Consider the following 23155-nt stretch of genomic DNA (forward strand, 5'->3'; position numbering starts at 1 on the left):
CTCACTAACCCCGGCATTTTTCTAATTATTTCAATCATGTTTTCACTCAAACTCGACCTTTGAAATACATGTTTTAAATCTATCTGATCAAACAAGAACAAAAACCGATAGAAAGATCAAACTATTATCCTAGGTTAATATCATCTAGAATTAACAGTTTGAGGTTTAGTGTCAACCCTGAGCTTGTGTGTGGTGGAGAATCATGATTAATTGATCCAAGTTCAGTTGAACTTTTTGCTCCAACCTCTCCTCTATCCTGGGTATTGTTAAACCCTCACCAGGGTTGCTCAGGCCTGGGTGTAAATCAATCTCCCCAATAAATCCAACCTAAAGATCAGGTTATTGCTGGATTCTCTCCACTCAGCTGTATATTCTATGGTTCGGAGAAAGGTTTAGTCCGCAGTGTATCCTGTACCTATAAAAACCTTGATTTTACTGGATGACGAGTTAGTTTCTTGAGTTGCATACTCCAGACTTTTAGCTCAGCTTCAAGATCTTATCCTCTACTCCAACCTAGAACTATCATCCACTCTCAAGCTCTACCCAAACCTAGCACACTATCTCAACCCCGACGTCTGATCAGGGCCAGCCCCACTGGCTAAAGAAGATTTGACCCTACCCGAAGAATAGTTACGATAGATGTACACGAGAGATGACACCTCCACCGCCCCCCCCCCCCATTTATAAAATTTGAATAAACTTACTTTAGCTTGGGTTACGTTTGAGCTATTCAGATTATATCTTTATTTTTATATCTTTACTTCTTCGTTGTAAATGCAGTACACAATTCTTTCCAAACCTGTTCTGGTTTTAAAATTAAGAATTATAAAATTCCAAAAATTGGAGTTTAATTTGAATCATCTTAGATTTGATAAGTATGTTGTTAACTTGATGTAATTTGTAAGTATATAGAATAATAAACCCGGTGTACGGTGGAGTAAAGATAAAAAGGATTTATGTACTGGCTTAAATATAAGATAACACACTTGAACTAAACATATGTACTGTCTTAAATATAAGATAACACACTTGAACTAAACATATGTACTGTCTTAAATATAAGATAACACACTTGAACTAAACATATGTACTGTCTTAAATATAAGATAACACCCTTGAACTAAACATATGTACTGTCTTAAATATAAGATAGCACACTTGAACTAAACTATCCAATGTGTGTTGAATCTAACAGGATTGTTCAGGCTCATAATTTTCTGAATGACATTATTGAAATATTATATTTTATGCTTGAAAGATTTGCCTGAAAAGGTTTGCAAGAGTAATAGTTAGTTTTCTACGGTTGGAGTAGGATTATAGAGTTCTTTGTGTCTCTACAACGATATTGCTTTCTCAAGATATCTCAACCTTGTGGGTGGAGAATTCAAGCTATGTTATGATAATGAAACAATTCTATTTTCTGTGTGTTTTCACTTATCACAAAATAGTCTATTTTAGTCGTTATATGTATGTATGTAAAGAAATCATATTTGGTAATTTATGAGTTTTTATTCCATGCTGGTAACAGAACAAAAACTTCATACTGTAAATATGTATAGAGGGAGGGGGGCATTACAAAATACAAGAGGGGTGATAAAAAATACAGTTGGATGGGTGGTGGTGGTGGGGGGGGGGGCAATACAAAATAAGAGGAGAGAGGGAGAAAAATAAAAAGGAACAGAAGAAGAGGCATAATTGCATAATTGGAGGGAGGGAGAGCATTCAAAAATCTTATTGAAAATATCAAAAATAGCTTAATTTTTATGTACAGCTTTTTTAATTGGGGAGGGGGGTATCTTTATCGAATGTACTCTCATGCAGTATTTTCTTTCAATAAATATTTTTGTTTTTATCCTAAACATTTTGCGATAAATGCGGGATCATTAAAAATATGTATTCGTTGAAAGATGATGAAAATATTATCAGATTTCATTCTAATGTTAAACAGATGGTGAGACTTGAACTCATATTTTTCTCCGGTCTTATCAGGACATGTCTCATATTTTTCTCCGGTCTTATCAGGACATGTCTGATATTTTTCTCCGTTCTTATCAGGACGCGTCTCATATTTTTCTCCGGTCTTATCAGGACGCGTCTCATATTTTTCTCCGTTCTTATCAGGACATGTCTCATATTTTTCTCCGGTCTTATCAGGGCGCGTCTCATATTTTTCTCCGGTCTTATTAGGACGCGTCTCATATTTTTCTCCGGTCTTATCAGGACGCGTCTCATATTTTTCTCCGTTCTTATCAGGACGCGTCTCATATTTTTCTCCGGTCTTATCAGGACGCGTCTCATATTTTTCTCCGTTCTTATCAGGACGCGTCTCATATTTTTCTCCGGTCTTATCAGGACGTGTCTCATATTTTTCTCCGGTCTTATCAGGACGCGTCTCATATTTTTCTCCGTTCTTATCAGGACATGTCTCATATTTTTCTCCGTTCTTATCAGGACATGTCTCATATTTTTCTCCGTTCTTATCAGGACGTGTCTCATATTTTTCTCCGCTCTTATCAGGACGCGGCTCATATTTTCTCTGGGTCCTCGTTTCAAATGATTTATTTAAACTAAACAAACAAACACACAGAGAGCTGAACCTGTAACTTCATATTTTCTCAATTTCCAGGAGATGAAAGAAATAGTTTCCGATTTTCCAGCGGAATGTTTTGGAATTCATTGAATCTTAGCTTTCCTTTTCCTGGTTCAGAATATTTCCTTCTCCTTGGTTCAGAATATTTTCCTATTGGTTCAGAATTTTTTCCTTTTCCTGGTTCAGAATATTTCCTTCTCCTTGGTTTAGAATTTTTTCCTTCTTCTAGGTTCAGAATATTTTCCTTCTCCTGGTTCACAATATTTCCTTCTCCTTGGTTCAGAATGTTTTCCTTCTCCTTGGTTCATAATATTTTCCTTCTCCTTGTTTCAGAATATTTTCCTTCTCCTAGCTTCAGAATATTTTCCTTCTCCTGGTTCAGAATATTTTCCTTCTCCTCGTTCAGAATATTTTCCTTCTCTTAGGTTCAGAATATTTCCTTCTCCTTGGTTCAGAATATTTTCCTTCTCCTGGTTTAGAATATTTTCCTTCTCCTGGTTCAGAATATTTTCCTTCTCCTCGTTCAAAATATTTTCCTTCTCTTAGGTTCAGAATATTTCCTTCTCCTTGGTTCAGAATATTTTCCTTCTCCTGGTTTAGAATATTTTCCTTCTCCTGGTTCAGAATATTTTCCTTCTCCTCGTTCAAAATATTTTCCTTCTCTTAGGTTCAGAATATTTTCTTCTCCTTGGTTCTGAATATTTTCCTTCTCCTAGGTTCAGAATATTTACTTCTCCTTGGTTCGAATTTGGATAAATCCATAGATTGGATTCTAGGATTACTCCAAGCTTGTGAGAAGGTTGGCGAGAAGGAGGGGGGGGGGGTTAATACATAAAATCTTATAAATTTTCATAAGCATGGATAAGTTTAAGATGTTTTATATTCTAGGTGTTCTAGTTGTTAATATAACCTGGAGAGGAAAGACCTATGTTGGTACTCTACTGGACTGTGCACGGCATACTAATCAATGGTCAGCACCAAGGTAAATAATTAATCTTCATATATTTTTCAAGCTTTGGAGATTTTAAATATTTTGTCAAATAGTTAAAGAGACTGTAGGCGTAATTTCAAGTGAGGCCTGTCCAATTCACAAGAGTACCTTAAAACCTTTGTCCGGACAACGATGAGGTAGATTTAGATACCCTCATTCGTATAGCTGAAAATTGAGTGCCGGGAGACTTGAGGTTACAGTGTACACTGTACTCTCCGCGCTAGTGTACATTTGCGCGGTTTCTTGACACCTAATTTCCCGCTTTAAAAATAAGAATATCTACGCAATCCTTGATCAAAGGTTTAAAGGGTATAGTTGTAAATTGAACATGCCACTCTATAAATGTAAGGTTACTTGAAATTACGCGTACAGTCCCTTTAAGAAAAGTTCATCTTTTCCTGTAAACTGACAGCAAATATGAACTATTATGGAGGTAAAATGATTATTTTGTTCCTCGAAATCATATTTTAAGTTTAATATTCTAATAGGTTCATCCTCCATACTTAAATTTATGTATTGTAGGGTTTAAATATGAAATATATGTTGCATTGTTCAGTATTATTCATTTTATATCATTCTATACTTAGCATCATTATTATTATTATTATTATTATTATTATTATTATTATTAACGTTATTATTATTATTATTATTATTATCATACTTGTATAAGTTGAATGTTTGTATTGAGTGTAGAATACTGCAGACCCGAATACTTCTTATAAACATAATTCTCTAGCTCTCTCCTCTCTCTCTCTACCAAACATTATATCTTTATTTATACAGTTTAGAGCCACATAACACACACAACTAGATTTTTCTTATACTTTTTTGGATTTTTCCCCTTTGACATTTTTTTCTTGTTTTTGCATTTAACCATTCTTCATCCTTCTTTTAATTCAATTTTTAAACCTTTTGTTTACTTTCTGTTCCCTTTTTGTTTAGTATTTGATTCCTTTTATTTAGTTTCTGATCCCTTTTTATTTAGTATTTGATCCCTTTTATTTAGTTTCTAATCCCTTTTATTTAGTTTCTGTTCCCTTTATATTTAGTTTCTGATCCCTTCTATTTAGTTTCTGATCCCTTTTTATTTAGTATTTGATCCCTTTTATTTAGTTTCTAATCCCTTTTTATTTAGTATTTGATTCCTGTTATTTAGTTTCTGATCCCTTTTATTTAGTATTTGATCCCTTTTATTTAGTTTTTGATCCCTTTTATTTAGTTTTGGATCCCTTTGATTTAGTTTCTGATCCTTTTTTAGTTTTGATCCCCTTTTTTTAGTTTCTGATCCTTTTAATTAGTGTCTGATCCTTTTTATTTAGTTTGTGATCCCTTTTATCTAGTTTCTTATCTCTTTTATTTAGTTTCTGATCCCCTTTATTTAGTTTCTGATCCTTTTTATTTAGTTTTATATTCGTGTCGTCTTCATTAACAGATTTTCATTTACATAGTTTAAATTTAGCCAAAGAATTTTGTTAATGTTGTCATTTACTTATTCTATAGATTCCGTTTTATTTCTTTTTTCTTTTTCCAGTTTTTAGAGACATTTAATATTTTTTTCTGTTCATTCATTTAATTCATTAAACTTTTATTTTACCTGTTTTATTTGTTGTATTGATGTAGAAAATGATCTTGTATTCCTCCTCTTCCTATATATACATTATATATACAAGTTTCCAACTTACTTCCAGTGAATAATTATGTAATTAAACAGTGTTCTCAGGCTGTTCTTAGTAAACATACACTGTCTATAATCTTTTGAGGAGTGAAACTTGATATCTCTTCCCCTCATCTTCTTATCTCTCCTCATTTACCCACCCCATTCCTACACTTTCATCCTATACACCTTACACTTCCACACTGAATACTCTTTACTTCCATCCTACAATTCCATACTCAACACCATATCCTTCCATCTTACATCTCCATACTTGGCACATAATACTTCCATATTACAATTCCGTACCTAGCACCCAATACTTCCATTATACACTTTAATACTTAGCCCCCTATGTTTCCATCTTATATTTCCATACTTAACACTTTGTCTTTCCAATCCATACTTAGAGAACATAGTAATTATACTTCCATCCTATGCAAAAAAAATATGCTTCATCGTCATCATTTTAACTTTCATTCTACATGGTCTACAGTTTACACTTCCATTCTACAAGGTGTACAGTTAACACTTCAATTCTACATACAGTTTACACTTCCATTCTACATACTACAAAGTTTACACTTTCATTCTACATGGTCTACCGTTTACACTTCCATTCTACAATCCTACATTCCTATTTTACTATTGTCTTCCATATAAAACACATTTTCTTTGGCTGAATTCTTTTCACTTAATAGATTTTCAGTTTTATCATCAATTACTATTCTGTAAAGTATTAAATCCCCCCCTTTTCATTCCATGCCTTGTCAAACCTCAGATTTTCCCCTCAAAATTCTATTCTCAGATTCAGTCAGCTCCGCAGTATATTGAATTCAACAGTCAAATCATAGTTTTCTACACAAATTCAGGACTTGAGACCTGGAGCTAGGAGCTCAGTCAATATCTTGGTATTATCTAGAGTAGTGGGAGTAAGATAATCAACACGTCAATGTAAATAAAGAGATGAGAATAAAATTATAAATTTAGGAGGAAACAGTAGTAAAGAATTCCTTCAATCTCCATGTACAAAAATACTGGGAATTGGATTATATATATATATCCATGTATAAAGAATACTAGGACTATATCTCCATGTATAAAGAATACTAGGACTATATCTCCATGTATAAAGAATACTAGGAGTATATCTCCATGTATAAAGAATACTAGGACTATATCTCCATGTATAAAGAATACTAGGACTATATCTCATTGTATAAAGAATACTAGGATTATATCTCCATGTATAAAGAATACTAGGACTAGGATTATATCTCCACGTATAAAGAATACTAGGACTAGGATTATATCTCCATGTATAAGACTATATAGGAATGTGGGTTCCGCATCATCAATCTGAGAGCACTAATCATCTATCAAACAATTCTCTATGAAAAAGAATTTTCTTTCTCCCAGCACAACAATATTAGAAGAAAATGTAAACGATGAGAAAGGGGTCATTAGTTCGACAAGAAGAAATATTATTCATTTGGATTATCAATTTTTTACTTTTTAAATAGTTCTTTGATTTCTTAAATATAATCTTTCTTTTTAGTTTTTTTAAATTCTAAAATTAATTTAATTTAATTTGAACTTGCTCTTTGTACTAAATGTTAATAATATGTAAAAGATTTAAAAAATTCAAGGATTGCTTCAAATTCATGCATTGCATTTATAGTGAACAGGAAATGAACGGGGAGCTTGAAATATCAATTAAATTGGAAATAAATATATATTTGTTTAAAGGGACTGTTTATCCAACAGGGACGGATACTTCTCTAATATTTGTTTAAAGGGACTGTTTATCCAACAGGGACGTATATTTCTCAAATATTTGTTTAAAGGAACTGTTTATCCAACAGGGACGGATACTTCTCTAATATATATTTGTTTAAAGTGACTGTTTATCCAACAGGGACGGATACTTCTCAAATATTTGTTTAAAGTGACTGTTTATCCAACAGGGACGGATACTTCTCAAATATTTGTTTAAAGTGACTGTTTATCCAACAGGGACGTATTCTTCTCAAATAAATATTTGTTTAAAGTGACTGTTTATCCAACAGGGACGGATACTTCTCAAATATTTGTTTAAGGGGACTGTTTATCCAACAGGGACGGATACTTTTCAAATATTTGTTTAAAGTGACTGTTTATCCAACAGGGACGTACACTTCTCAAATATTTGTTTAAAGTGACTGTTTATCCAACAGGGACGGATACTTCTCAAATATTTGTTTAAAGGGACTGTTTATCCAACAGGGACGTATACTTCTCAAATATTTGTTTAAAGGGACTGTTTATCCAACAGGGACGTATACTTCCCAAATATATATTTGTTTAAAGGTACTGTTTATCCAACAGGGACGGATACTTCTCAAATATTTGTTTAAAGGGACTGTTGGCGTAATTTTACTAAACTTCCATTTAACAAGGGGCATGCCCAGTTTACACAATTACCCTTTAAGTCCTGATCTGATCAATGAAATCGGAGATACTTTTTTTTCTAGCTTGAACAGATATTAATTCAAATAGTTGCTCCATTATTTCTGAAGCAAGAAATATACAAGTCACTATAGTGACAAATGAAAATAATTAGAAAAGAAAATCTCTAAATCACACTTTTTCTTGAAATTTCTGCTTCACTTTCTCATCTGCAAATATAAAAAAAACTTTTCATTCAAATATCTCTAGTTGTTTCTTTTTGGTAACGAGGGCGGGGGAATGATACATTGGCTGTAGACATGAAAATGTCTACAGCTAATGTTTAATAACGGAATTGTTTTTGAATAGACTTGTCAGTATTATCCATTTACATCCATTATTCATTGATTCTCTATCTTCAGTCGGCCGTTTCGCTCAACAGAAAATATATTAGTCTCTACTTCTTGTAATTTATCAATTCATCTATTCCCAATTCTTTTTTATTCCTATTTCGTCCTTTCTATTCCCAATTCTTTTTTATTCCTATTTCGTCCTTTCTATTCCCAATTCTTTTTTATTCCTATTTCGTCCTTTCTTTTTCTATTTCCGGTCAAATCTCACTTATTGTGGTTAAAATTGAACCTTCTACCCTTACAAAATATGTCAAATTGTTCAATATAATTACTTTATATTCTCCACTACTCAGTACTTATTTTAAACATTCTTTAAGGGACTATCCATTGGAATATATTTTTTTCTTACCTCTAGAACAGGTTTTTAGATAATTTGCTAATGTTGTGCTCTGGTGAACACTGAATATGTATGATAATAATAATGATAATAGGGATAAAATAATAATACTTAAAATATCCAGCAACCATCATTCCGTAGAAATCTACACGATTTACTTAAGTTTTTTTTATTTGAAATAATTTCGAGATAAAAGTTACACATCATGTTGAATGATATTGTTTGTTTAAAATAGATGAATAAATGAATAAGCTACGAAATCAACAAATCTAATTTATATTTATTTTCAGGTTTACGGATTCTCCTGAACCTGGAGGAAAGGGAAGAGGGAAGCGAGGTCGAGCCACAAGTACTCCGTTGGAACCGGAGCCAAGGAAAAATCTACGGAGCAGCAAAGCTAAGGGGAAGGGGAAAGGAAGTAAGAGTCAGCAGCAACAGCAGCAACAAGCTCAGATACCAGAGCAGCAGGCTGCTGAAACTGAAGATGAATTTAATTTCCCTACCCCGGCCAGTCCTGCCAAGGATGGGACTAAGAGAAAGAAGGAACCTGAACTTGATGAGATGAAAAAGAGAAAAAGAACAAGCTCTGACAGTGATGACTCCAGTGCTCCGACAGAGGAGTTTAAACCTACTCCGACAGTTAAGAGAGAACCTAAACCTGATAGTTTCAGTTATAAGATGCTCAACTGTCCCAGGAAGGATTGTAGCAAGCAATACAAACATGATGACGGACTTAAATGGCACGTTTCCCATTCACATCCCGAGTTTATCGGAGCAGATGGAGAAATCCGGGATAGCAGTGAAGTAGAGAAAGAGGAGCAGGAGAAGAAGAGAAAGAACCGGAGTAAGGAGGAGAAGGAGGAGAGAAAGAAGAAGGAAGGAAAGGAGAACAGTGATAAAGGAACTCCTGCGAAGCAGCCTAAGCTTGATGAATCTAATAAATCTACTCCTGTCACAGAGTTGAAAAATAAACAGTTCACTCCCCAGCAGCAGCAGCAGCAACAAGCACAACAACACGGTCAACCGCCGCAACGTCCTGGAAACCTTCAAGTACGTCCTGGACTTTATACTCCTCCGACCAACGGAAAGTATTTAGATCCTACCGATGATCTCAAAAATAAGAGTAGGATGATTGAATCTCCTGCCGGTAGTCCTGCTCCTCCCAACGGAACTCCTAATCCTCTCCTGGCAGGTTCTCCATCTCAGGAGAGAGAAAAACCTTCTGCCAACAGTCCTGCCTACTCCGATATATCAGATGATGGTGAGGACTCCCGAGGGAAGGATTTGAAGTTGCCTCAAGGAATATCTATTCCCTCGTCCCAGGTCTCTGGTTCCAGCTCTTTCTCCTCTCCGCAACTCGTTAGATCAAGTCCTATGCCACGAACCGAATCCAGTATGATCACTACAACTCCAACCGGGCATAGAACAAGTAGTTACGGTCTCACAGGATCAAATCCTGGACCTCAGGTTGGGACTCAGGAGTATCATAAATATCTAGCTGCCAATGGATTCCCTCCTTTCCCCTATCCCTATCCTGTAGGTATGGATCCAAACTTCCATATTCAATTATTAAAGACTGATCCGTTGTATAAATCCAAGTGGGAGAAGGACAGAGCGGACCGAGAGAGGGCGTTTAAAGAACAGTTAGATAAGGACCAGGGTAAATTCTCTAGTCTATCCCTGGGTAAAGATGATAGATTACAGGGAACCCCGCCAAGGAAACCCGACGGAGGGAAACCTGAGGATCTGAGGAAGCGTGAACCTTCTGGTGATAACAGACCTCGGAGCAGAGCATCTCCTATGACCAACATGATCAGTGTTAAACCAGAGTTCAGAGAGAAGGAAGAAGTAAAAAGAGAAATAAAAAGTGAGGAGGGAGTGAAACCTACGATGGAAACTCGTGGACCGCCTCCAGGACCTCAAACCTTCGGATACATGCATCCATCTCTTCTCCGCCCTCCATTTAGCATAGGAGGTATGGCTCCACCTTTTGAGCCTCTTTTCGTAAGTGCCGGCGGATTATCTCCATACGGACTTCCGCCCGGACCCAATCCATACCTTACCCCAGCACATCTATCTTCGATTCGACCGCCGGTTCCCTTCTCCTTCGGGGATCCGATGATGCGAGCTCCTTTCCCTCTGGGTGCTGAGGATCTAGCTAGAGCTGCTGCCGGAGCTCCTCCTGGTCTCAGCGGAACTAAAGCTCTAGATTTACTACAGCAGCATGCAACCCAGTACTATGCAAATCAGAAACTAGTTGAGCTGCAGGAGAGAGCTCTTAAATCACCTATTTCTTCAATGTCTTCAGTACCTTCCATGGGATTGTCTCTTCCCAAACCTATTACAACCTTGGCCGGAAAGGATTCTCCGACCAATACTTCTGCCGGAGATAAATCTAAATCTCCGCCTCCCCTTCGTCATGTTCACACCCACACTCACACTCATATTGGACTCGGATATCCTCTGCTTCCTCCCGGAGCTCTACCTCCGGTACCTGGAGGAATGTCTCCCGTCTCCAGTTTACCGCCTGGTGCCCTACCTCCTCCCTCTATTGGATTCTCATCCGTCCCATACTCCGGAGCTGGAGGAACACAGGGGAAACCTGCCAACTGAGTTCCTTATCTAGTTCCTAGTGAATTCCAATAGTTAATAATCTTCATAGAGACGGATAGAAACCCATTTGATAAATTCTCCAGTCTGAAGTTATGGCTGCATAGTGTTTACTCCTGGAACTCCGTGAATCTTGGTTTCCGGAACAATGAAGATTAGAGACTATGTAACTAAACCAAACTCCATTATCTGTGTGCAAACTTCTTATAAACTCTGAGTTTTTGTCTGGTTTCCACCGACACTAGATCTACAGTTGAAGTGAAAAATGAATCGAGCTAAGCTCACTCTCTCCCCGTCCCCTTATCTCTAGTGAGAATATTATAGTTTGGACCTGTAGAATAGTTTGCTTTCAGTGGTGCTTTGCTCCCTAAACCCAGCTTATCCAGCACAATCTCCTTAAACTTTGCTTCTCCTGTTTATATTCCTTCCTCAACCCATCTTCATACATACATTAAATCCTAACTGAGGTTTTTACTCCGAGTCCTTGATCCTGTACTAACACAAACCTCCTCCTAGCTCTAGTGTACTCCTAGATATTCTTGATCTCTGATTTGTTGTGATTAAGTTCTCCTAGTTGCTCTCCTGCTCTGGTCCTGATACTGATGACATATTTTGGAAATACATCTCGATCAAATAGATATTGTTCAGAGTTAACCCTTTTGAACATAAATTCAAATAAATGTTAATAAATCAAGATAAATTTTTCTAGTTCTCAGATTAGTTAAGCCAGGATTTATGTGTTGAGGAAAGAAACTTTAACTTCTGTTCCATCGAGAATAGTTTGTGCGTTTTATTTAATGTAGAATGTATTCAGTAGACAGTGAAAACTGTAGAATGTATTCAGTTGAGAGTGTAAACTGTAGTGTTTTCAGTAGACAGTGTAAACTGTAGTGTTTTCAGTAGACAGTGAAAACTGTAGATTGTAGTTGGAAGCGAGTGTTAACTGTAGAATGTAGTCAGTAGAGAGTAAAAGCTGTAGAATGTATTCAGTTGAGAGTGTAAACTGTAGAGCGTATTCAGTAGACGATTAAAACTTTATATTGTAGTTGGAAGCCAGTGTTAACTGTAGAATGTTCCCTTAGACAGTAAACTGTAGATTGTAGTTGGAAACCAGTGCAGAATGGTGAGAGTGAAAACTGTAGAATGTATTCAGTTGAGAGTGTAAACTGTAAAATTTATTTAGTAGAGAGTAAACTGTTAAATGTATTCAGTAGAGAGTGTAAACTGTAAAATTTATTTACTAGAGAGTAATCTGTAAAATGTATTCAGTAGAGAGTGTAAACTGTAAAATTTATTTAGTAGAGAGTAAAACTGTAAAACGTATTCAGTAGAGAGTGTAAACTGTAAAATTTATTTAGTAGAGAGTAAACTGTAAAATGTATTCAGTAGAGAGTGTAAACTGTAAAATGTATTTAGTAGAGAGTGTAAACTGTAAAATTTATTCAGTAGATAGTGTAAACTGTAAAATGTATTCAGTAGAGTGTAAACTGTAAAATGTATTCAGTAGAATTTAAACTGTAAAATGCAGTTCTGGTGGAAAGTGTAAAAAAGACTGTCTTAAAAATTTAAGATTTTGGTTGAGATTTTATACTGTTGAGCGCATACTACCTAATAAACATTAAGCATGGGAATTAAGTGACTGATCCAAACCTTCCCTGAAATGTTTGCTGTGTAGCTAAAAGACTATTATAAAATAATAAATTTTTTTGTTGACTTTCATTTGACCTCCCTGTTACCTGCGTAGAAAAGGTACAGTGTGTCTCACGAAACATGACATTTGAGAGACGAATTGAATATCGTCTTTAATCATAGATCTTTGTCGAAATTAAAACGAACATTTTCATATCTCTAGTAATTTTAAAAGCACGGGAAAGACAGACCACATTTAGGAAATTCCGGGGGTGGGGCAATTTTTTAAATTTACGTCTAAATTTGTTATTTTTAAATGAACGCAGCAAATTATTTAAACATTAAAGACGACCTTAAAGTCTTCTCAGGGTGTCCCAAGAAACATGACAGTTGTTGAATGTCGTCTTCATCATTTTTTAAGACTGTTAATACCAAAAGAGAATAATAAAAAATATTATACAGTAGTCATTTTAAAAGTAAAATATATTTTAGTAAAAGATTTTATTAACGAAATAAACTGCAAAAAGTAATCACCAACTCTCATGTTTCGCGGGACATTCTGTATCAAACAAATAAAAATCTATATATATATATAGGAATGTTTTTAGCTGGGTTTAAAGATTCTAAGTTTAGTGGATAGACTTAAATAGGTATAACAGAAGCTGGGTTCCCGAGCTAGTTTATTATATTCTTGTAATACTACTGCCTCATCTCAACCACCCCTTAAAATATTGCAGTTAAAAGAAAAAGTTTCACAAAAATTTAAGTTTTCCTAAAGGGACTGTACACCACAAAGGGACTGTACACGTTATTTCAAGTGACTCTACCATAGATATTTATCTATGGACTCTACATGTATACAGTGGTAGGTCCTATTCACAACAGTTCCCTTTAAAACTTGTCTGATTGAGACTGTCATGAGATATCCATAATTTTCTCTTGTATTTTGTGGTTGTGGTTTCTTTGTAAAGTTATTTGTGGATTTAAGCTTTTTAAACGAGGGAGAAAATTGTTAAAATTAATCTCCAAGATAATGATCAGACACCGGTTTAGAGGGTATCGTTGTGAATTGTGCCTTCGCCCTCTTTTTTAAGTAACGGCAACTAAAATTACAACGACAATCCCTTCAATCATTCATTTATTTATCTATTCTCCTTGTTTTACTATATAAAGTTTTCATTTTCTGTTTCTATTCTTTCTTTTGTTTACTGTGTATTGTATAATTGTATTCTATCCTCTCCACTATCTATTACTAAAGTATAAAATACGAACTGGAAGAAATTCTTTTCAATTATTTTGTTTTTAGCAACATTTGTTGTTAAACTTTAACAGTCGGAATATACAATGAAACTTCTAGGTTAGTAGTGCAAAATCTGAAGGAGGGAGGAGATACAATATACAATGAAACTTCTAGGTTAGGAGTGCAAAATCTGAAGGAGGGAGGAGATACAATATGCAATGAAACTTCTAGGTTACTAGTGCAAAATCTGAAGGAGGGAGAAGATACAATATACAATGAAACTTCTTTGTTAGTAGTACAAAATCTGAAGAAGGGAGGAGATACAATATACATAGACACTTCTAAGTTAGTTTGCAAAATCTGAAGGAGGGAGGAGATACAATATACATGGAGACTTCTAGGTTAGTAGCGCAAAATCTAAAGGAGGGAGGAGATACAATATACATGGAGACTTCTAGGTTAGTAGTGCAAAATCTGAAGGAGGGAGGAGATACAATATACATGGAGACTTCTAGGTTAGTAGTGCAAAATCTGAAGGAGGCCGGGAGGAGATACTATATACAAGGAGACTTCTAGAATAGTACCGGGAAACTAATTTTTCGCTATTAAAGTCGACGCACTCGACTTAAAATCTTAAAACCAATATAAGAATATTCCCGTGGGTCTCCCGAGTTTCCCAATCAATATTTGAGTCAGATCGGTGAAGGGGTTACTGAGTTATGATCGGACAAACAAACAGAGATTACATCTGCATATATATATAGATGCATTACTTTCAAAATTATTCTTCTATTTCCCAAACCTTTAAATTCGTTTTCTAACCCATTCTTCTCCCACTGCTCCTACACTTAGTCCTTCCCACCTTGAGGCTTTTATTATAGAATAACTCCCGCCTCCATGGTTTTTACGCATTTCTTGTGTTCGTCTGAAAGCTGTTATCTTAACAGACCTGGGTTTAAATTAAGGTAAACATTTGGCTGACTATTACTGGGTCATAAAAATAAAATCCAGGAAATAATATCAGACTCACATAGATATATATGTGATAACTAATATATTTTACACCTCCTTTTATATTTGCTACAGTGATAACCAGAAAACTCTAAAATAGGAAGACGACTTTCTCAGCTTTCTTGGAGTTATGTATGAGTACTCAATATCTGTAGTTGTTAAGCTATTATTCATCCAAAATAAACTATCCTTGGTTCCCAGTTCTTTAGGAGTATAGAATATCTGTTGTTGTTGAGCTATTATCTATCCTATATTTACTATCCTTGGTTCCCAGTTCTCTAGGAGTATAGAATATCTGTTGTTAACCTATTATCTATCCTATATTTACTAACCTTAGTTCCAAGTTCTCTAGGAGTATAGAATATCTGTTGTTAACCTATTATCTATCCTATATTTACTATCCTTGGTTCCCAGTTCTCTAGGAGTATAGAATATCTGTTGTTGAGCAATTATCTATCCTATATTTACTAACCTTAGTTCCCAGTTCTCTAGGTTTATAGAATATCTGTAGTTGTTAACCTATTATCTATTCTATATTTACTATCCTTGATTCCAGGTTCTCTAGGAGTATAGAATATCTGTTGTTGTTGAGCTATTATCTATCCTATATTTACTATCCTTGGTTCCCAGTTCTTTAGGAGTATAGAATATCTGTTGTTGTTAACCTATTATCTATCCTATATTTACTAACCTTAGTTCCCAGTTCTCTAGGAGTATAGAATATCTGTTGTTGCTGAGCTATTGTCTATCGTATATTTACCAACATTAGTTCCCAGTGCTCTAGGAGTTTAGAATATCTGTAAACTGTATAATTTGTGGAACCCTGATATTAAGTCCTGACCTCTCATCCCATTATTAACTATAAGAAAAGTAACCCTGTACTTTAACAGATAAACTGTCCGAAAAAAAAACATAAAATATTACACATTTCAACACGGAAAATAGAACTGAGTACCTAATCGTTTACATTAAGCTGATGAAATGATCTTTATATTTCAACAAACGGAAGACAAGAAATATAACTAGGATGAAATTAACATGGCACTTGAGCTTAAATACTTAATACTCCTCTTTCTTCTTACACTTTTTTTCTATAATAATCCTTCTAACTCTTGTAACTCTTCAAATACCCTTCTAACTCTTCAAATACCCTTCTAACTCTTTAAACTCTTTTAACTCTTTCAACTCTTTTAACTTTTTTAACTCGTTTAACTCCTTTACCTCTTTTACCTCTTCTAACTCTTCTAACTCTTCTTACTCTTCTAACTTTTATAACTCTTCTAACTACTCTAACTCTTCTAACTATTCTAACTCTACTTACTCTTCTAACTCTTCTAGCTCTTCTAAATTTTCTAACTTTTATAAATCTCCTAACTCTTCTAACTCTTCTAATTCTCCTAACTCTTCTAACTCTTCTAACCCTCCTAATTCTTCTAACTCTTCTAACTTTTCTAACTCTTCTTACTCTTCTAACTCTTCTAACTCTTCTAGCTCTTCTAAATTTTTTAACTTTTATAAATCTCCTAACTCTTCTAACTCTTCTAATTCTCCTAACTCTTCTAACTCTTCTAACCCTTCTAACCCTTCTAACCCTTCTAACCCTTCTAACTCTTCTAACTCTTTAAACTCTTCTAACTCTTTAAACTCTTCTAACTCTTCTAACCCTTCTAACCCTTCTAACTCTTCTAACTCTTTAAACTCTTCTTACTCAATTCTAAATCTTTCTATTATTTTAACTCTTTTTCAGGTTTATTGGACTAATTGAAATTATAAAACAAGTCTAACAGTCGTCTTTCTATTCCACAGTTTTGTGTCTCTTAATCTTTCTTCTCACTCTTTAATCTCTTCTAACTGCTATTATCTTCTAAACTCAATCTCTTATCGATTTGTTGTCTGAAATTTCAGGATCAGGGGAGTTCGAGAGTTTTGTTGAAATTGCTGCAATATGCAGAACATAAGCGTGAAAGTAATCAAACTTTTCATTAGGGTTTCCAACGCAAGTGGATTTTACTTGCGCGCAAGTGAATCTAATTGCACAATAATTTCTTACGCTTCTGTTTAAAATTTTTAATTTTTGTGAATTTAAACCGTTCAATAACATTGAGTTAAAATTTTTTTTTAACTTTGGTAGTGGCATACAATAAACATTTCAGTCTTAAATGCTAAGAAAATTGAATTTAAACTTAATCTTTTATTTTATAATATTCATATGTAGCATGATAATTAAGAACATTTTAGACTCAAGCAGACCCATTTAAATGAAAAGTGATTTAATAAGTTTCTAATTAAAATTTGTTGCATTGTAACGACCTTAAATTCACTGTAATGCTGTACCATAGTTTTCTCACTGTAGCAAAATATCTAATTTGATTAAACGAACCTTACAATTAAAAAAAAAAAGTTTCATTTTAATATTTATCCAATGTGAACAAATGAAAAATGTACAGTGAAACCCTTAATAATGAATACATCGAAATAATTCATTAAATGTCGTATTCTTCACTTTCTGATAATGGAATATTGCAGATGTTTAGTTCTTTAATTAAATGATTTTATGAAACTCTTTAAAACTGTTCCCGCATATTCATGGCTATTTATTTATTTTCGCAAATACTGAAATTTACGTAATATAGTATAAAACTCATTGAAAAATTGTCAAGACGACATTTGATAAATTCTTCCGATGTATTCGTTATTAAGGGTTTCACTGTATCATATTAACTTGTTAATTACTAGCAACCAGTTCACAAGAAAATTTGAAAACTGTTGAAACAAGTGATTTTTAAAAATCTACAGAGATATTTCCATTCTTGTACAGGGTGTCCCACGAAACATTACAGTTGGTGAATAATTTAAAATGTCTTCTTTCATATTAACTTAAGTTGTTTAATATCAAAGAGAATCATATAAGAATATTTAATGGTAGTAATATTTTCATAAAATTGATTTCAAAGTAAAATATTATTGAAAGATTTTATTGAACGAAAAAAAAAGCAAAATTTAATATCTATATATTACAGTATGGGGAAGAAGACATTCCAAATTATTTACCAACTGTCATGTTTCGTGGGACACCCTGTACCTAGGCTGCATAGAGTTAAAATTATTGATTTTTGGATGGAAGCAATTCCGTTGCACGCAATTTCGCGCAATTCCGCGAATTTTTAATTGCTTCATTATTCGCAATTATAGCGCAATGAAATGGCGCAAGCGGAAGCAATCATTGCGCGCAATTACGCGCAACGGAATTCCGATTGGAAACCTACGTTTAATAAAATACATAAATTTTGTCAAATGACGTTTCTAGAAGACGACATTTAAAACAAACTTCAGCCGAGGCTATTCCTTTCAACATTATAGTGGTCGACATTATTAGTTCGTTGGGTCGACAACATGACGTCCCTCGATTGCGGTCGTACTGTGGTCGTACGAAAGTACGTGAACTTTGTAGACTAGGAACGGCCTCCAAGTTTTTTTTTCTGCTACTCTCTAGAGAGTCTATAGAAGGTCTACACTCTACATGGGTTACCCGTAAAGGATGAGACTTCAGAGACGACTGTACCAGGTTGCCTTCAGCTCAGCTAAAATCTGAACTAAGTTCAGTAACTCCCAAGCCAATTTTTGGATGCATGTATAAATAACGAGCATATAAACTTAACAGATCGTTATTAAAGTATACTTTGTGTTTAAACCTACCCGGCAAACCAAGTTACCTTTTTACGAAATTTCGTTTTTTGTTACGTTTATGTATCGTTTTTGTAAAGTTACATGAGAACGTAATGTTACGTAACGTTTTAGAATCATCTAATTTAAGAACTTAGATGCAGGGTTACCCTAAAAGGATGAGACTTTTGTGATGACTCTACTGCAGAACTGATTTAATTCCTGAAGCTGAAAGTTAAGTGATTTTTTTACCATGGTTTAAAAAGATGGATTGGTTTAGCTATCATATTTTAGGTCATATTGACTATAGTTACAACCCAGAGTCTAGGAAATAGGGCATTACAAAATTAGATTCCTTATATGTGTATTTTGGAACCGAGATCATGTTGACATCGAGAAACTTTAGTCTAAAACTAGAGAGCACGTGGGTTTAACCATGGTTAAACCCACTTTAACCCTAGGTAGACCAACGAGGTTATAGTGTGTAGAGTGATGATGTACGCTAATCCTTTACTAATTTTATAGGCCATGAACTATACCGAGAGCGTACTGCATATTTGATTATAATAAGGAGATTCTGACCTAACCTATAGTATATCAATATTAGTAAACTGTTGTAAGTGTACAGTTGTCAACCATTAACATTAAGACCCCCCCCCCTCTATGTAATGTCGTCTTCAACTTAAATGCTCCTCTCGGAGACGAGAAACCAAACCAAACAATTTCAGCCCGCTTTTCTTCTTTGTTCTCCGACAACGGAGTATAAACGTTTATTAATTGTGAACCATTTCAAAGTTAAACAAGAATGTTTTCATTTAAAGAATTAGTGACTTTCATCAACATTTAATTGTTAATCTTTTCAGAAGTTTTAATGTATAAAAAGCGTCTTCGGACTTTTCGACAGATAACCCCCAAATAGGCAAATAGATCGTAAGAATCTTTTCATTATAAATTTGTAAACCCTGTAATAATTATTTATCATTATTCATTTCATTTTTTTTTAGGAAATAAAGAGTTTTCTGCATTATCGATTTTGATTTGTGGGTTATACCTTGTCTATCTGTTCATCGTCAGAATCTTGTTTCTTAGCGACAACAACAGTATAGCTAACGTAGCACACAGGTAGAGAACTATCATCCCCCTGATGCCACAAACTATTACAATGATTTTACACATGATTAAATTTGACCATGGTAAGAAAAATCTGTCGTCTTCATTCATTATACCATGGTTAGCATCCGATTTAACCATGGTTAAAATATTTTAAGTTTCAGCTTCTGGTATCCTATAGCGTCCAGTACCTAGATATATTATAATATACTGTTGAAAATTGTACAACCACCATTACATTTGTAAGGAGCACCACGGTACAGAGCACCACGGTATGGTGAAGACGACATGAGCTATCTAGTCTAATTTATGTATCTAGGGTCCAGAAAATTCTGAATATAATGACAAAAGAGAAAGAAAAGGTCATATTTTCCTCATTTTCTTGAAAATCCTAAACTGAATTCAGATTCAAACCCATTAAAAAAATATGAAAAATTAAACAATCCACCCAGCTAACCTTTGAGGTTCCAGAAACCAGTGAATGAGCTATGGGACTCGGCTAAATTTTCAATAACCAACCACTTTTTTGTTGTCTTTTACTGGTTTTATATTCAACAAATCAATTTTTCTGAATTCAGTGTTTTAAGACGCAGATCTTTTGATACACTTAATGCTATATTTTAAAATTTTTTTGGGGTCTTACTAGCGACTTTTTATCTTTTTTTTTCTTAAAACTGCTCTTAGTTCGCTATTTTATAAAATTTTGGATTCTTATTTTTTTGCAAAGTTCTTAGAATATTTTGGCGAATATATTTGACACACACACAAAAATTCCCCCACCCTAGAAATCTCAGTTCTTTCCTGCCTTGTCCTAGGGACAAGAAATTCTACAAGATCGTTTATCCAAATCGCTTTATAGGTTAACCATAGATGTACCAAATTTACTGTCCATCGCCGTTTCTGGAATGCTCCCATGGGTTAGCTGGATAAGGTCCATAAAATTGATTTAAACCTTTAGAATGCTTTAGTAAGTTAACGTGCTTTACTTATTCAGTTATGAACAGAATAACATGTAATGTTGGTAAGTGATTTCGTCATCACCACAGAAATGTTCTAGAAATATTTTGAGATGAGTGGGTCGACTTTATCAAGGTTCTCTTACAAGTTCCAATAGGATTTTTTTTTGGTATTATCAATCTTTTCAACGGGGTTCTTAACAATCACTCACAAATATCTTAGTTGTGGTACACGTTTTAACCAGGGGGCGGGCATAACTCTCCTAATTTTGCCTGGCTAGGTTTATACTGTACAGTGAATTTTGTCGAAAAATGTTTCCTTATGACTGAGTTGGTATCATAGAGTACAGTGGGTTTAATCCTAAGTACATCTATTTGTACGGTATTGTGTGAACAGTTAATTTTAATATTTTTCAACAATGAGATATTGTAGTGTCAAAAATTGTGTAAACAACGATGTTTCGGGTTCAGAAATTTTTCATAACATACGAAAAGAGTGGATAGAACAAGTTATCTGGAAGACAAAACACCCAATTTTTATATGCTCCTACAAAACCAATAGATTATTTCTATTTAAAAATCACTTGTTTCACGTTAAGTTCATTTATGTAAAACAAATATTTTGACAGTTTTAAGTTCTTCAATAACATAAAAATTAAGTCTAACCTAATTTAGATCTATTATTAGTTCAGAATTGCTTTTCATTCTAATTCTAAAAGTCAGAAACATATATTCCTAAGAGTTAATTGTACAATGTAGATTTCAGAAGTAAAGAATTTGATAATAAACAAGATGTTATTAAGGAGAAGGATTTTATTTTTTTCTCTATTTGTCATGTCTCATTTTTATACAAAAATCATATGAGCTTATTTTCTTTGCTTGAATATTGTAGGCTTCACTTTCAAACAATAATGTCTTAAAACACTGATTTACGAATTAAGATCCCCCCAGGTAGAATTTCTGATCGGGTCATTGTGTACAGTGGCTGTACAATAAGAAGTCTAAAATTCCAGATGCCCCCTCTATTACTAATATCTCGATGGTTTTAACCCTAAACAGGGGGGGGGGGGCACCAAACGCCCCCGCCTCAACCTCAAGGCAATTTATAGATTTAAAAAAACCCCAGCCGTTTTAGGGTTAACCTATTACATACTAAACTTAAATATTATAATGAACATTACAATCTTATTCAGTTCATTGTTTGTAACTGCAAATCTGCAATATCCAGAATAATTTTATGCATTATAAAATCATCATTATACTATACAGTGAGAACCAGAAAACTGTGGAATTAAAGCAAGTTTTTAAAGTTTGTTAGCATATTTTCAAGATTGAGACCATTTTTTATATCTATTTTGAAAATATACAATTATTAGAGCGGAAAACTGATAAATATAGAACTCGGAGAACCCTTCTTTCCCTCTGCCTTTGACTCCATGGACAGTAAAATACAGGGTGTCCAAATAAATATGGGAATTTAAGTGACGACTTTTATCGTCTTCAATCCTTGCGGCATTTTTTCATAAACACAATTAATTATTGCCGTATTTCAGTTTAAACATCGAAATATAGAAAACGCCTGTTCTTGAGATTTTATAAATGTGGTCTTATAGAGGACGTGAGTCAGACTCTAATAAAACGCATAAATAACTTCCAGTATATATATTTCTTATAACTTATTACTAGAGGGTTCAGAACTAGATGAATTAGTTTGGAAACCTTCTGCCAGCGTGATAGAGTATACGAGGAGACAAGTTTGGCCTTTAAATCCTCGTAAGGGGTTTCTGAGGAGGCAGCAGAACCCATGATCAGGCCGCGTACCGAGACCATAATCTTCTGGGGAAGTTTCTGTACGATGTGGTCGAATTTGGTTATTGACTGTGTGATCTGGGCGTCAGCATCAGCAATCAAATAGGACTTTCAAGTTGTCTCTTAATTCCCATGTTTATTGGGACACACTGGTTTAAAGCTGGACTCAAAATGTTTTAATATTTGCAGTTTCTATACAGTTACCTAGGCTGTTCTTTTTTATTTTTTTAAAAGCCTGAAGAGGGCTTTATCTAGGATTTTTCGTTATAAAAAATACTAACAGCGATAACCATAAAATCATAGACTTTCAGACTCAAATGAAAAGTAGTTAAATAGTCCAATGAACATGAAACATATAGCATATCAAACAGTAAACAGACCCATTTAACACTAAAAAAAGTGAATCAATAAGTTACTAGTAAAACTGTTTGCTCTGTAACACCATCAATTACACTTAATTATTACCTTTATGTCGTCTTCCTATTCCACAGTTTTCTGGTTCTCACCCTGTTAGATCTAATAAATTACCCTACAGGGACAGGATGTTGATATGTACGTATTAGACCAGATCAAATGAAACCTTTATGTACCTAGCTCAAATATTTTTTTTTTACATTCACCAATTATCTTTAATGTATAAGCTGAAACAAATTTCGTCAGTTTTGCTAATCACTAGCCACAGGCTACTGAAGGACTGAAATGACAGTTTTCG

At 34.3% G+C, this 23155-nt stretch overlaps 1 protein-coding gene across 1 annotated transcript in view; it reads left to right on the forward strand.

Moving 5' to 3' along the window:
- Positions 1 to 11725, forward strand: part of LOC111708251 (zinc finger protein 609) — a 41561-nt gene extending 29836 nt beyond the window's left edge. Inside the window, exons 4-5 of the mRNA XM_023481572.1 lie at positions 3479 to 3572; positions 8706 to 11725. Coding sequence (XP_023337340.1) covers positions 3479 to 3572; positions 8706 to 11028 — 2417 coding nt within the window. The 3' untranslated portion in view covers positions 11029 to 11725. The remainder of the gene's footprint in view (positions 1 to 3478; positions 3573 to 8705) is intronic.
- Positions 11726 to 23155: the final 11430 nt, after the last annotated feature.

The sequence above is a fragment of the Eurytemora carolleeae genome, unplaced genomic scaffold (assembly GCF_000591075.1).
Source record: "Eurytemora carolleeae unplaced genomic scaffold, Eaff_2.0 scaffold842, whole genome shotgun sequence".
NCBI classification, from domain to species: Eukaryota; Metazoa; Arthropoda; class Copepoda; order Calanoida; family Temoridae; genus Eurytemora; species Eurytemora carolleeae.